The 14,757-nt window shown below is 36.4% G+C and overlaps 1 protein-coding gene across 1 annotated transcript in view; it reads left to right on the forward strand.

The window, feature by feature from the left end:
• LOC149538585 (uncharacterized) overlaps nucleotides 1-14,490 on the forward strand; it is a 164,681-nt gene extending 150,191 nt beyond the window's left edge. Inside the window, exons 14-17 of the mRNA XM_089799892.1 lie at nucleotides 11,003-11,032; nucleotides 13,692-13,754; nucleotides 13,880-13,957; nucleotides 14,135-14,490. Coding sequence (XP_089656018.1) covers nucleotides 11,003-11,032; nucleotides 13,692-13,754; nucleotides 13,880-13,957; nucleotides 14,135-14,200 — 237 coding nt within the window. The 3' untranslated portion in view covers nucleotides 14,201-14,490. The remainder of the gene's footprint in view (nucleotides 1-11,002; nucleotides 11,033-13,691; nucleotides 13,755-13,879; nucleotides 13,958-14,134) is intronic.
• Nucleotides 14,491-14,757: the final 267 nt, after the last annotated feature.

Genomic DNA, 14,757 nt, shown 5'->3' on the forward strand with positions numbered 1-14,757 from the left:
GTTGTTTTGGCCACCTCGGCTTGGGACTCGTCGAGTCCTGTAATGCTGATATATATATGTATATATATATAACAAATTCCTTAATCACTCTCTAGTCCTAGTAAGACAATAGGTATAGATGGAGTAAAGTCTCGTAATGTAGCAAGAAACTCCCAAGATGGGGTAAGGACATATATCACAAATTATTAAGGGAGATGTCCTAAGATAGGTATGCATATGTTGCTCAACGTAACCTTGAGGGAGCCCACTAGTAGATTGGTGTCCAAGTATCTTAAGGATAAGCAAATCCTCATCCTTCTTTAGGTTATTGATTAGGAGAAAAGTAAGGAATAAAGGCTTGAGTGTGTATTACTAATCTTGTTTCTTAGTTTATCTTGATATAAATGCATAATGATGTATGTTAATCATTGGGAATTGGCAGCCTCCTAGTAAGGAACACTACAAAGACTTAGTAAATTGCCATTCCCAAGTGCAATGCAAATGCTAATTGGAAATTTTAGGGTAAACCAACTAATGTCCTTGTTGGGGACTTTACAAATGATAGTAGAGCAATGATCTTTACATCAATGGTAAATATGAAACGAGGAATTGATCTAGTCAATAAGAAGCAATCTAACAATATGTATATACTTCGTGTATGCTTTGTGTCTTCATGCATGTATGTGTATACTTTGTGTTATCATACATTTATGTGTATACTTCATGTCTTCATATATTCATGTGTATATTTTGTATTTTTAAGTGTTCTACTTAGATTAATCTAGAATAAGAGAAAAAACAAAAACTATGAAATTATCGATAGATGTTATTCAATCCAAATCAGTTAATGCCACTACAAAGATGATCTTGATATTTGCCTCTAGAAGATGACAACAAACTTGACTTAGAATTACAATTCTTGCAAGTTCTCAATGCAATTGTTAGGTATTAGAGTTGCTTAGCAGAAGCTACTTCGCAGTGAAAGATTTGTATAAAATGGGCATTGCTTGAGAACAAGCAATTTTGTGGGACTAATGTGATGTCTCCTTCTCGAAATAGAATTTAATAATAAATAATAATGAAAATTAAAATATAAAAATAAATAAATAGATAATAATAGATTATCATAGAAATACAAGACAAGTATCTAAATTTTGTGAAGCCTTGAGAGACAAAATTGAGATAAGAAATCTAATGATTCAAAATAATTATTATATCATCCATATAACTTGCATTATATCAACCATTTAGTCTCCAATGAGTGACAAAGACAATCAGCAAACCTATCACTAGCATTGTGCTTACAGTGATGTTCCCATCCTGCAAAGAATTAAGTGATGGGGAATATTATTATTGGTTGAAGTTATCATTACAATTTACCCCTTTAGAAGACTGTCAGAAACTACTAAAAAAGTAGCAAGTGTTGCGATTCAGTTAGCCAAGCAAATATAAATGAAGTGGTAGGTTTAATAATTGGGCGATCATATACTAAGAAGAATCAGTTAAAGAATGTTAGAGCAACAATTACACTTGTAAAAGACAATGACTAGATTGTTGTGGAGTGGTTAAGTTGCGATTCTATAGTCAAAGGTGCGACAGTGGGCAATATGATGTGTCAGTCAAATGTAAGAAATAAAATACAAGGATGCCATAAGCATAGTTGGAAAACTCAGACTTGAAAACAACTCGACAAGTCCCATGAAAAATTTGGGAAAAACTCAGCTTGCTTTCAAAAAAGACTAGACAAAAAACATATGAACTAAAACACCAGCTTAAAATTTAATTAGAAATGCAGTTTTTTTGCAAAATTCAATGAAAGGATGCATCCAATGAGTTAATTAAGGAGAACACCAAAAAAAAATACTGAGTCTAGATATATTTAAATGCGAAGTGGGTACAAAATTGCATTCCCATGAGGAATGCCAATGGTTGGGTGCAAAGTAGTAAATATCTTTTGCAGAATTAAAAGTAAATACACATCATAACAAATTTACAATTACATCTTCTTCCCAACTCTACTAGAAAATATGGGAGGGGTAGAACTAGAGGCCCGTCCAATCCTAGTAGCCCATACTGGGTGTGACTATGCCTCCTTGCTTAGTATCTCTGATGATGTGTGTAGCTCTTCTGGCACTGGCAATGAGTCCTCATCTGATGCATCTTCCTCCTCCTCAATGTCATCTTGTGTGAAACCCAATCCACCCCCATCCTCTTCCATAGCTCGACTCTCTAGATTAGTGACATCCTTCTTTGTAAGCAATGGAGGCTGTTTTTGTGTTGTCCAATAACTGTGAGGATCAATATCATCTAAATCAAGTGGACCAACTACTACTTCCCGTGCCTTCCTTATGTGCAACTAAAGATTATATTGTATATAGACAAGGTCATTGAGGCATTTTGGCGCTATGTTGTTTCTCTTTTTCTTGTTGTACTCACGACTGGATGAGTTACAAGGCTGGCATAAGATTCTGAGGGCAATTTTTTCGAGATGGGGGTATTTCAACCCAATCTTTGCCACCAAGAATTTGCAAAAAAAATATTGATAAGTTTGAGAGCAAAGAGAAAAACAAAACCATAATTGATCATTTTATCAATTACTCTAATTTTAGACCTCAAAATCCAAATGGAAAATGTTTTACGTGGGGTTTGAGTGCCTTTTCCTCTCTTTGCCATCTTTGAAGAGAATAAATTACCCTTTGCTTCCACATAGTTTTGGAGATTTGTGGCAACGAGGTCTCTCTCCTCAACCTCAAGTATCATCCTTTGAATACATACAGCGAGGTCCTCCATGGCCTCTTTACTAGGATTTGAATAAGAATCATCGAACTTGAAATGGGGGTTGAGGAAGTACCCTGTTGCATAAATGAGTTGGTGAAGCATATTGTTCCACCTCCTATAAATAATTTCCCAAATGGGATCATATTTGAGTCTATCCCCCTTGTAATAATTTTTTATAGACTCCTTGGCCCTATCCATGACCTCATAACCCATTAGGTTTATATCCCCATCTATCATGCACAAAACTCTAATCAGGGGCTCAAACACCTACTATTAAAAAACACAAATTAGTAAATTACAAAAGATTAATTAAGAGTTGGATGAAGAATAATAAAAAATTCAAGCTTTGAAGTTATCTTAACAATCTGTGCAACCCTTTTGGCAAAATGGGTGTCGAAGACTACCTCGCAAGAACCTCCCCTTTAGCCTTTTTTTGAATAAGGCGAATCTAGCCATGGTTGACTCACATACATTTTCTTCAAAGAAGTTATTACGTCAATAATTTTTTGCAATGTCAAGAATATCATTGCAAACCTTGTGACACCTAATCTCAACAAATCTCTTCCATGAGTGTGACCTCTTATCAAAGTGAGAACCCAAGGGTGACTATAGATATATTTCATGATCCACTTTCCATCTTCCACAAGTGGAGTCACCCAATCAAGTCTTCCTATGTCCTCCAAAAGAAAGTCAAGGACATGCTGCACAAGGTGTCAAAAAAGGGTGGGGTGCCTATCTTGGAGAAATTCTACATGTTGCCACATATGTTGTTGCATTATTTGTGATGATTTCACCACATTTTGTACTCCTACTTGGTAGGGAGGCTCCTATCCTAGAGTCGACTCTACTCTAAGGTCACTACCTAGACCTTCTAAGGGTTACTTTAACCCTACTCTTTGGAAAACTCTCACAACTTTTGTCCTACTCACAAGGGCTTCTCTATTAATGAAAATCAAACTCTTTCCTTAAACTCACTAGGGTAAGTTCAACACAACCTCCATCATGACCATGCCAACCACTTTGTAGGGATGTATAGCTTCTAAACTTCTCATTTCAATCATTCTTGATGCCAATTTGCAAGTTCTTAAGGCACTTTTGCTACTGATTCCCAGAATCACTAGATTAAGGGCTAGTAGCCTGCTTGAGCCCCAATTAGGCCTCCTATTTGGGGTTTTCCCCATTAACTTGGAAAACTTCTTCACAAGCCACCTAACAAACTACCATTCTGCATACCCATTTCAAGCTTCTTTCAGATTTCTACAGTTTCTGGTCTTCAAGTTGTTCATACAGTACGAAACCCAGTTTGAGCAACTTTACAAAGGAAATAGGTTGTCTCCAAATTTTCAATGGGTTCGTCCCTTCAATGGATTCATCAACCCCTAAGCTCACTTTCGGAGCTTCTTTACACCCTAATCCGTACATCCAAATCTATAAACCGACACTATCAATCCACCCCTGCAATTTTCCATTCACTGTTCAGTCTTGCTCCTAGCCGGGAAACTACCTGTCTCGCCTAGGGCAAGCTCTTGAAAATAGAAAACTGCATCATTTGACCTTTAACAAAAAGGAATGTAAAGCTTGTTGAGTCCATTAGCTATCACCGTGAAATTCCTATAGTGAGGATTCAAGCTAGACTCATTTATTCCCTGGCTACTCTGTACAAGCCAGTGGACTGGCTATTAGAACAGCTCAACAACTCACACCAATGTACAATAAATAAGAAAACAAATTACTCTTAACTAATGACATAAAAAAATGCAGTTTCAATCCATGAAATAAGGATTGCTTTAGTTGCAAGTCCGACTGTGAAGAATATGTCACTTTAAGTGGGCTGATTAGCTTAAATCTATTCAGAATGACTCAAAATCATCCCCTAAACCCTCCTAACATTTCTTTCTCCAATACTAAACAATTTGGAGCCATTTTGCTCACTGGGCCCTATTTGGCTACCTTAGCAACTTTTGGTCAACTAGTGAAACTTTGTGCCAAACTCACATTGCTTCAAACATTGACAAACAAACCTACACTAACACACCCCCCAGACCCCTTTAAGGTCTTTATTGCTTCCATGACCTGGCTAGGGTCCTTATAAGCCAAAATTGCATTGGGTTTAGAGCCAAACTCTTGGTGCTCCTGCACCATTCTCCTGCTATACAAAGAAAGCAAAGTCACACTTGGTGACAGTAGTGTAATATCCATTCCTAGCTTCTTGAAGTCACTCTTTGCAACCCAAGTAGCCTCTGACTGTGGTAGTTGCTTCCATTTGATCAGATGCTTCATGTAGACAACATGCTTAGTTTTCTTCTCCACTCTTGAGTCTAGGATCTTCTCTACTTGTGGCTTGCCTTTAGGTGGCAGAAGTACATCAGTAATGACTCCCACAACTTCAGGAACTTGCTCATTCGTCTTTGTCATAGGACCCTTGTACTTAACCAAATCTTGAACTTTGAAAATAGGGGAGATGGCTAAGTCTAAAAGGAGATCAATCTTGTAAGCATTCATTACATATTTGGCCAGTATTTTGGAAGGTCCTATTCTTCTCATTTGAAGCTTACTTGGCATACCTTTCTGTAGTTTAGCCTTGTTTAAATGTACCATGACTAAGTCCCCAACTTCAAATTGAACCTCTTTCTTCTTCTCATCAACTTTGGCTTTGAATTTTTGAGTAGCTTTTGCCAAAGTTTTCTTCACTTGATCATGCACCTCCTTCATAGATTGGGCAAAATCCTCTGCATTCCCACTTCTGTCCTCCATGTTTCCTAAATCTCTAAGTTCACAAACACCCCTGGGATGTATCCCATACACAATTTCAAAAGGGCTCCTACCTGTAGTCCTATTTGCACTATCATTTTAGGCAAACTCTGCCTGTGGTAATACTTGATTCCAAACCTAACCTATTCATACTCTTTAGTTAAACACCTTGATAGGTTGCCCAAGACTCTGTTAATGACCTTCGTTTGGCCATCTGTCTGAGTGTGATAGACAGATCCAAATGAGGTGTTAGTTCCTAGTCTTTTCCACAGGGTCTTCCAAAAATAGCCCATGAATTTTACATCTCTGTCGGAGACTATGCTGATAGGCTATCAATGGATTCTGACCACCTCCTTAAAGAATAAATGTGCAACGTAGCTGGCAGCATGTGTTGTTTTTCAAGGAATGAAGTGGCTCATTTTACCAAACCTATCAACAACTACAAAGATGCAATTTTCCTACGAGGACATGTGCTCATCCATAATAATAGAGAATAGCTGATTCCTCAGAAAGAAAGCTCTGCTTTTGTTTGATGTCTTGTGGAGATCCTTCAGTGTTTTCTAGATCTCTGCAGCTGTCTTGCCAAGAGGCACTTGAGGCAGTTGATCATCAGTAACTGGAAGCTTAATAAGCATAACTTGTTGCAAGCAAAATATTTTCACCTACCTTATCATAACAACTCAAAAACTCACACCAATGTACAAGAAGTAAGAATAAAGAATGCAATTTCAATCCATGAAATGAGGATTGCTTCTGTTGCAAGTTAGACTGTGAAGAATATGTCAGGAAATGCAACCTGTTTGCTATTGATCTTATCTGAAAACTTCAACCAACCTCACAAAATGAGTTCGAGAGGGCTTAAACGAGCCCCCCAATGCTCCTGCAGTTGTGTTCCATAGGCAACTGATTTTTCGCAAAATGTAAGTTGAATGCCAAAAGTTGTCAAAAGTTGTCATGACAACATTTTGGCCATATGAACAACTTCGTACTTCCTTGTGCCAACTTGACTCCAACCTATTCAGAATGACTCAAAATCATCCCTCAAATCCAACTAACATCATTTTCACCTATACTAAGCAATTTGGAGCCATTTTGCTCATTGGGCCCTATTTGGCCACCTTGACAACTTTTGGTCAACTAGTGACAACTTTGTGCCAAACTCACATTGCTTCAAACATTGGAAAATGAACTACACTAACACACCCCCTAGAACTCTTTAAGGTCTTTATTGCATCTATGACTTGGCTAGGTCATTACAAGCCAAAATTGCATTGGGTTTAGAGCCAAACTCTAGGCGCTCTTGCACGACTACCCCATGACAATGTTCAACATTAATGCCAATGTTGATGCATTTTTCACCCTATTCGAGGCATCAATTGATTTCAAAAACACTACGTTGTCCTTGCAAGCAACCAAAATATTATTAATGGTGCATTTTTTTCCCATCTGTCCACCCATCAGAGAGAATGGTACAACAATAGTTTGTCCATTCTTTTTTTTTGTTCCTCCACCACTGATCTTACCCTATCAACTGCATTCATGAGCAACTTAGAAAAACAAAGTGAAATTAAGTCTTAGTACACAATTTGATTTAATTATCAAGAAAATGTAAAAAACAATTAAAATTTAAAATTGAATTCAAGTGGACTATTTAGTGATTTACTAACCTCCCACCCAAATCCTTGTGAGAAGTGGCCTGGTAATCCTTTTCTTGAAACTGTCATTGTGGTCACCAAATAGAGCCAATAGGAACTATCAACCACATGCAATGGGATGTTGTTGAAATACCAAAATTCAATACATGCAATGTCTATATTCTCATGTGCCTCCTTGTTCTATCTAGTGGCCTCCAATGATGGTTGTGATCTAGGTGTGTTCCTGGGCACAAAATAATTGCCTATAGGTTGTGGCCATGATGGCAATGAAGAAACAAACACTCTACTAGACGAAGTAGAAGTGGTAAAAGAGGTTGTGCTAAATTTGTGGATACATGGGCCACAATGATAGCCCACTGTGCTCTCAGACTTTGCTTCTTCAATGTTAATCAGAGCACGTTGAGATTCAACTATGGCTGCCATCATAGCTAATCATTCCCTCTCCCTTCGCCGTTTTTGTCTTCCCTATTAGCAAATTTTTGATCTTTTATGTGGTTTTGTCACATTTCCTAATATCATGCTTGTCAATGCTTGCAAGGTGGTGTTTGAAGCGGTTTATGCCTCGAGAAATTACTCTCACATTTTATGCAAATCACCTTCCCAGGCTCCAATCCTTCATAGGCATACCTTAATGCGTTATCTCTAGCATTTTTTGACGGGTGCCTATAAATCTAAAAGGGCATGGTTCTAGTGGCCAATCATTCTCTGAATTTGCCATGCTGAATTAATGGTTAATTGCTGACCTACACATAGAAAGTAGAAAGACAAAATAAATATTTTAGTTTGACAATTAAATAAACTATCTAAACTAGTTTTAATATTTATAGAAATCATTCAAAGTTTAAAAATAAAATAAATAAAATATTAGGGTTTGATATTTTTAGATAAGTAGGTATTCTTCAAAAAAAAAAGTGAAAGATTCAATAGAACTTATCAAAAATAGTGTTGAAGCTTGTTCTAATGATTCAAAATTATTTGTAAGTATTTAGGAATGATTTTGTATTCATTTAAAAGCAACAAAAAATGAACAGAATGTTTTATTAAAAAATTAGAAGCAAACTCAACAAACCTACCTCAAAATGTGATTTTTCTTGAGAAACCGTTTCAAATCTGCTTGAAATCCACTCAAATCGGCTTCTAATCAATTGCAATCAGCTAGCAAGGGCTTGGAAGCTTCATTTCTTCCCTCACTGCCAGACACAAATACTGAAAACAAAAAAATGAATCCAAAACTGACGTTTTTTTTGCTTTAATGCTCAGCTGTCAACGCGGGTGAGTTTTTAACTTGGATTTGAGGAGTTTTTGTGAAAAATCCAGCCAGTCAGTTTCGGTGAATTATTCTCTCAAAATCTCGCTGGTCTAAAATACTCGGCGATTAATCAAGGAGTTTACCAACTATGGCCATACGTATCTGATCTGCCAGAAATGATAAGACATAGTTATCTACATCATAATCTATAGGGAAGTTTGAGTATGGTACGTACAATTAAATTGAAGAAGTAACAATCCACAGATATTGCAACTAATGAGTTCCTATGTATCTATAAGGAGTCATCCCTGATTATTATTTATCACCAATCACAATATTCAAACAGTGAATAAATGAAGATGGCATAAAAGGTTATGATTAGTAAAGAGACACGAAATATGACTTTTTCAATGTGGCTGGTCAGTCCCACTGTAAGATATATAAAGACAGTCCCAAATCATTCAGGGGAGTGGAAGGATGAATGGAGAATGGATATGGATGATAAAATATATCAGAAATTATTATTTATTCATATGGAAAGAAAAAGAGATAATTATATTTGATACTCTTTAGAAGGAAGAGATAATTGAGAAAAAATAATCATATGTATTTTTGGCAAGCATCTATGATTCAAATACTGTTTACAGAATATTCTATTTGAATTCTATTTAGGACAAAGAACCCTTATAGGCTCATATATATATATATAACAGATATACATTCATTTTCAAAGTTTTCTGGTAATGATGGAATGCTGAAGCTGTCTGATTATTGGACTGATTTCTTGATGTTGTGTGTTATATATATGTGGTACATAAGATGAGAATATATACATAGACTATCACTGGCTGATACCAATAAGAGGATCTGTTGGTTTTGTCAGGGAGAGAGTAGAACCTTGTAATGTATGAGGAAACTCCCAAAATTGGGTATGGACATATTACAAATCCCTGAGACAGAAATCCCGGGATAGTTATGCATATTTTGTTCCATGAAACCTTGAGGGAGCCAGCTCGTAGATTGGTGTCCAAGTGCCCTATGGAAAATAAATCCCCATTCTTTTTAAGGTTATTGATTAGAAGAAAACTAAGGAATTAAGGCTTAAGTATGTATTATGAATCAGTGATTGTTTCTTAGCTTAACCTGATATAAATCCATAGTGATGCAAGTGAGTGTGTATTATGAAACAATGACTGTTTCTTAGTTTAACCTGATATAAATGCATAGTGATGTATGCTGATCATTGGAATTGGCAGCCTTCTAGTAAGGAACATTACAAAGACTAAGTAAATTGCCATTTCCAAGCACAATCAAAACCCTAATTGGAACATTTAGGGGAAATCAACTGAAGTCCCAGGTGCGGGCATTACAATATCATGTTTTTCTTATGTATAATTTTAAAATGTTATATCTATTTCTGAATTGAGAATTCCCGTTTATAACTTGTGTCTTCCTGTACTAAGCCTATGTTCACCAAATTAGAATGTTCTCCACAAGAAATCTCTCAGGCTACAAATAGGCACCTCTCGTTTGCTGCCTCAACAGCCAGTCATATCTATGACAATCAGCTAAAGGCACTAATTATGAGGAAAATTTGGCAATTTTTCTGTATAGGGGATGTGATGTCCAAAGTCTCCCAAATGATGGAGATACTTCAGGATGTTATCCCCACAAAATAGAAAGAAGCCTAACTGGTTTGGTTTCGTATTTTCTTTTATAGCCCGCACCCTACCCAAAACCTTATAATCCCAAACATCTTCCATGCACATCTACTTCCTGCAAGAGGAAATGTGGATACTTATAAAGATCTTAAGAAACTTTCCACTAAAGGAGTTGTTTCTGTTGAAAAACATCTAATTTTTAAGAAAAGAATGTGAGGATTTGATTGGAGAATCCCCACCTAGGATTAGTAGTTAAATACAAAAGTATTGTCTTAGCTGTCCTTGTAAATATATTTTTATTTTTTTGCATGTATTTGTGGAAGAATCCCCATTGTCAGGAAAATCTCTGCACACTGGAAACTCGTGGAGCTTAAATTCCATATGTGGTTGCTTATTAAGATAAGCTTGGACTATTTAGCATACTAGATTTATAATTTTCAATTAGAACACTTGTATTAAATCTATATAGAAAAATTGCTATCTAAAATGATTACTGAAACCCTATAAAAACTAGCTCCTTGTTTCTTACGATTAGATTCTAAAATTAATTTTTTTTGACCAACAATTATATATATATAATGTTCGGTATGTGAACCCTTATGCAAGATTGAAATAGCATGGTAACTCGGCGTGGATGTTTACTGTAGGTTTTCATTTTCTCTCATGGTATTATTGTGTATCTGATACAGTCCCTCATTTAACAATGCGTGATATTCTTTGGGTTTGTTAGAGTTGTTATTAAAAGGATATGACTTAGTGCAAATAATAAAATGTGCTCAATTGAATTGGGAATATGCAAAAATGTCACATTCTTATATAGGACTAGATGGGATGAGATTTGCATTTTTTTGGTTAGTTCTAATTTATCTCTTTGAGTACTGGCGGTTGATATTATTGAAAGCCTGACTTGTTTAATCTTCCGTCTGCAGTTACTTGCAACAGGATCTACTGACAAGATGGTAAGCCTGTTAAGCTTATCAATTTCTTTCTCTGTTCATTTCAATTATGCTTTTCTTCTCCATACTTGAATTACAATGTTAGGAGGTACATCAAATTATTGACATATCCGTTCATGGATCAAAGGTTCTATCTTTATACTGGTATTGGAAGCAAACAATAGACTGCAATAAGATTGTACTGTTCTAATCTGCTCTACCAGTCTCAATCACACTGCTTTTTGTTGGAAGGGTGATCTTCATTGCTTTTTTAAGTCTTAAGAGCCTGTGCCAAAGTACATATTTACATTGTTTCATCATTTTATTTTTATAAAGTTGTTTTGGAGGTGTTGAATCTCGAGCTTGCTTCTCACGGCTAATACAGAAATTGAGACTGAATGTTTGTTGGCAGTCTCTGAGGTCTTGCATGTGAATGAATTAGAATAATTGTGGGGATGAGATTCTGTTAAAATTAACTCTTTTCTAATAATGAAGAATGAGTCAAAAGAAGTCCAAATAGTTTTTTAATAAGGTAAATAAGAAAACATGTAGCATTTGCTTAATGCAGATGACAAAATTTCCATGGGTTTTTGGGCCCAAATCAGGTACGATATGAATGCTAAAACACAGCAGTTTGTGTTCTCAAAATCGCATAGCAGAAACTGTCACAAAAAAAACGTGTTTTATATTAAAATTGAGTCAACTTTACATGATTCATACACCTTTACATTTGGGACAAAACTGCCTCTGATTTCTGAAATAGAATCAGATACTCCAAACCAGCTAAAACATTATGGTAACCATGAGAAGTTTTAAGCCTCTTGATAGCGATACAATGCACAGGTTCGGAGCCACAAAGGTAACTGACAGTTAAGTGACATTGTATGTATCATTTAACTGCCTTCCTCCATGCACATATTGTGATACCTCGATTATCAGTCTGCATATCAATGGCCTTACTATGATGCTATTCCAACAGATTTGTAAGTAGAAACTTTATCAAGTTGACAGTAGGCAAGTGCTTGTAGCAGAGTCACAGACATACGGCCTACTCTTTTTGGGAAAACTAGTTCTGGAACAGCTACATGTGTCTCTATACAATTTTTATTTTATCACCCATTATGGAAACAGTTTGAGTTCTTCAATGGGAGGCAACATGATAACATAGGGCCTGCAGCAATTTCTCATGAAGCTCGATTTGAGCAGCTATTTCTTTCTGTTAGGATGGGTCCATCTCCAGCAGGTTTTCTACTTTCATCTGAAAATTATTTCCTGATGTATGGCCAATATATTGCAGGAATTAAGTGGTAGAGGTTATATTCATGATATTCAATCTGGGTCTACTGCAAATTATCCTTTGCACTTGCAGAAGTGACTGTAGATGCAACGTTAGTAGTGTCCATACTCTTTCCCAAATGGGCCTTAATAAGTTGGTAGTTGTACACATTTTATAAGTTCTGGGGTACATCAACCCTATTTTCAAAGTATTACCTGTCAATTCAGGGCATCCTCAGCTGCCATGTATTATATTTCACAGAACCTTGCCCTCGTGAATTACATTGAAATTTAATTTCTTCTACCAACTCGAAATAAGAATCTTGAATGTCTTCAATTGTCATCGTAGTGTTATTTCTTTTGGCATCCCTTCTCCATCACTCCATTAATATTTTCTGCTGTCCAGTTTTTGGTTAGCTTTCTACTGTCTTCCCAGCTGGAGGACAATCCAGTCTCACCTCCTTCCTTAAATGGCCAATATTGTCCATGAAGATAGAAAAACTGAGAACCCACAAATTACATGAACCATTGGATGAGCATGTATCTTCCAAAAATGCTCTGCGGAATTGCTCGACTTTATCTTAAATTTCAAGCACTTAGATATGAGTGACATCAGTCTTGGATTACCTTGAAAAGCAGAACCCACTACAAACCAAGATTTCTTTTTCATGTGCAAATGTACACCAAGATCAACAATGATAATCTGATAGTATGTTCCTTTATAGTGTCCCTATTGTTTTCCTGGTTATAGCTTCTTTTGTGTGCTTGGTGTTTTCTGTCATCACTTAATGGGGTATATGCATTCATTTTATTCTGGGTCCTTCAGAGTTTTTATTAGTGAGATCTTTGCTATTTAACAGTGAAACCCGGGGACCCGTACCCCTGCAAAACCTTGAAGTACTCATCCCCGAGACATCCCTGCACTGGGTACTTGGAGTACCCATGTAACCCCCCCTCCAGCATTCTGCAACCATGCCTCCACCTGGAAGGGTATTTGAATTCTATATGAATTTGATTTTTGAATGTTACTATTGGATATATACTATGTTACTAAGTTCAATGTTCAATGATTCTGGTTCGTGTTGCAATTTTGCTATGTTCAAGCATTTCAATTTGGTATGTATACTGAAACATCATTTCATAACTAGTATTTTAAGTTCCATGGTTCCCCTCCCCATCCCCCGCCGCAGTTCCCTTACCGTCCCATCTTGAAATTGAGGCCCTTTGGCCCCCTGTCCTGGAATATCGTTCTGGTGTCCCGCCGTACCCCAGCGCCGGTGTTAAACTGCTATTTTAACTCTCACAAACATAGAATTTTCAATCTACACAATTAAGGCAGAGCAAATGTATGATTCATATTAACATCTATAGGTATGAACACTTTGACATATCAATTCTTGAAATGCAGGTAAAATTGTGGGATATGACAAATAATCAGCCTACATGCATTGCATCAACGAATCCCAAAGTTGTGAGTACATCTTGACTTGAAGTTTGATTCAACAAATTGGGAGCAATTTGCATAACCTATTCCAGTTGTGAGAATATAATTGCAGTAAAGTTGATTAATCTCGCACTCTCCACAAATGCATGCAGGGAGCTGTCTTTTCAGCTTGTTTTTCAAGAGATAGTCCGTTTTTGCTTGGCATTGGAGGTTCAAAAGGAAATTTGCATGTAAGGACCAATCTTTTTCCTTGGAATAATCTTTACACCCAGTGAACTTCGGAATGTTAAATTGTGTGTTGCAGATTTAGCATTTTTTTTCTGGACCTAGTAAGACTCGCCAACTTTAAAATATGAATTGGGCTTTGGTTTGTCAGTTGACCCTAGTTTTGTTTTCTTGTACTGTAGGTATGGGATACCCTAGATAATTCTGAAGTCGGGAGAAGATTTGGAAATCTCAGACCACAGAATTAATCCATATGCGTCTCTCCAATGTTCTTTATAGAATATTTCTTACAAAAATTGAAAATGTTTTGAGTTGCATATAATTTCTAATATTAAGCTTTAAGTTCTTGCTATTTCTTTTTGCGTCTTTTGTCTCTTGTTATTTTTTAGAGGAATGTGCCTAAGCATCAAATTGCTTGTGGTCAAAGTTTTGTTAGGTTAAGTGGCTTCTAAGCAGTATTGTGGTATGTCTTTCCTTTGATGTAATTGAAAACTGGGTATGTTTATTAATATAATTCTTCGCTGGAAGCTCAGGTTCATCTGATTGAAAACATTGTTCTGCTATCCCATAGCAGGATATGCCAGCTTGCAAACTTATGCAACTGTGGAATGAACACAAAAATATTGCAATACGTTCTTAAACCATATTAGACAAACTTATGGACCAAAGTGCACAAGGATTTCACAAATAATACACTCTGCAAAACCGTTTTAACTGGAAATTGGACCTATCTCAATGATAAGCTAGACAACTTCAGTTCGAGTTTGGCTTATGCCTTACCTGGGATGGATTGAAGATAATAACT

The sequence above is a fragment of the Cupressus sempervirens genome, chromosome 9 (assembly GCF_028749045.1).
Source record: "Cupressus sempervirens isolate cs-2001-9-10 chromosome 9, ASM2874904v1, whole genome shotgun sequence".
Classification (NCBI taxonomy): Eukaryota; Viridiplantae; Streptophyta; class Pinopsida; order Cupressales; family Cupressaceae; genus Cupressus; species Cupressus sempervirens.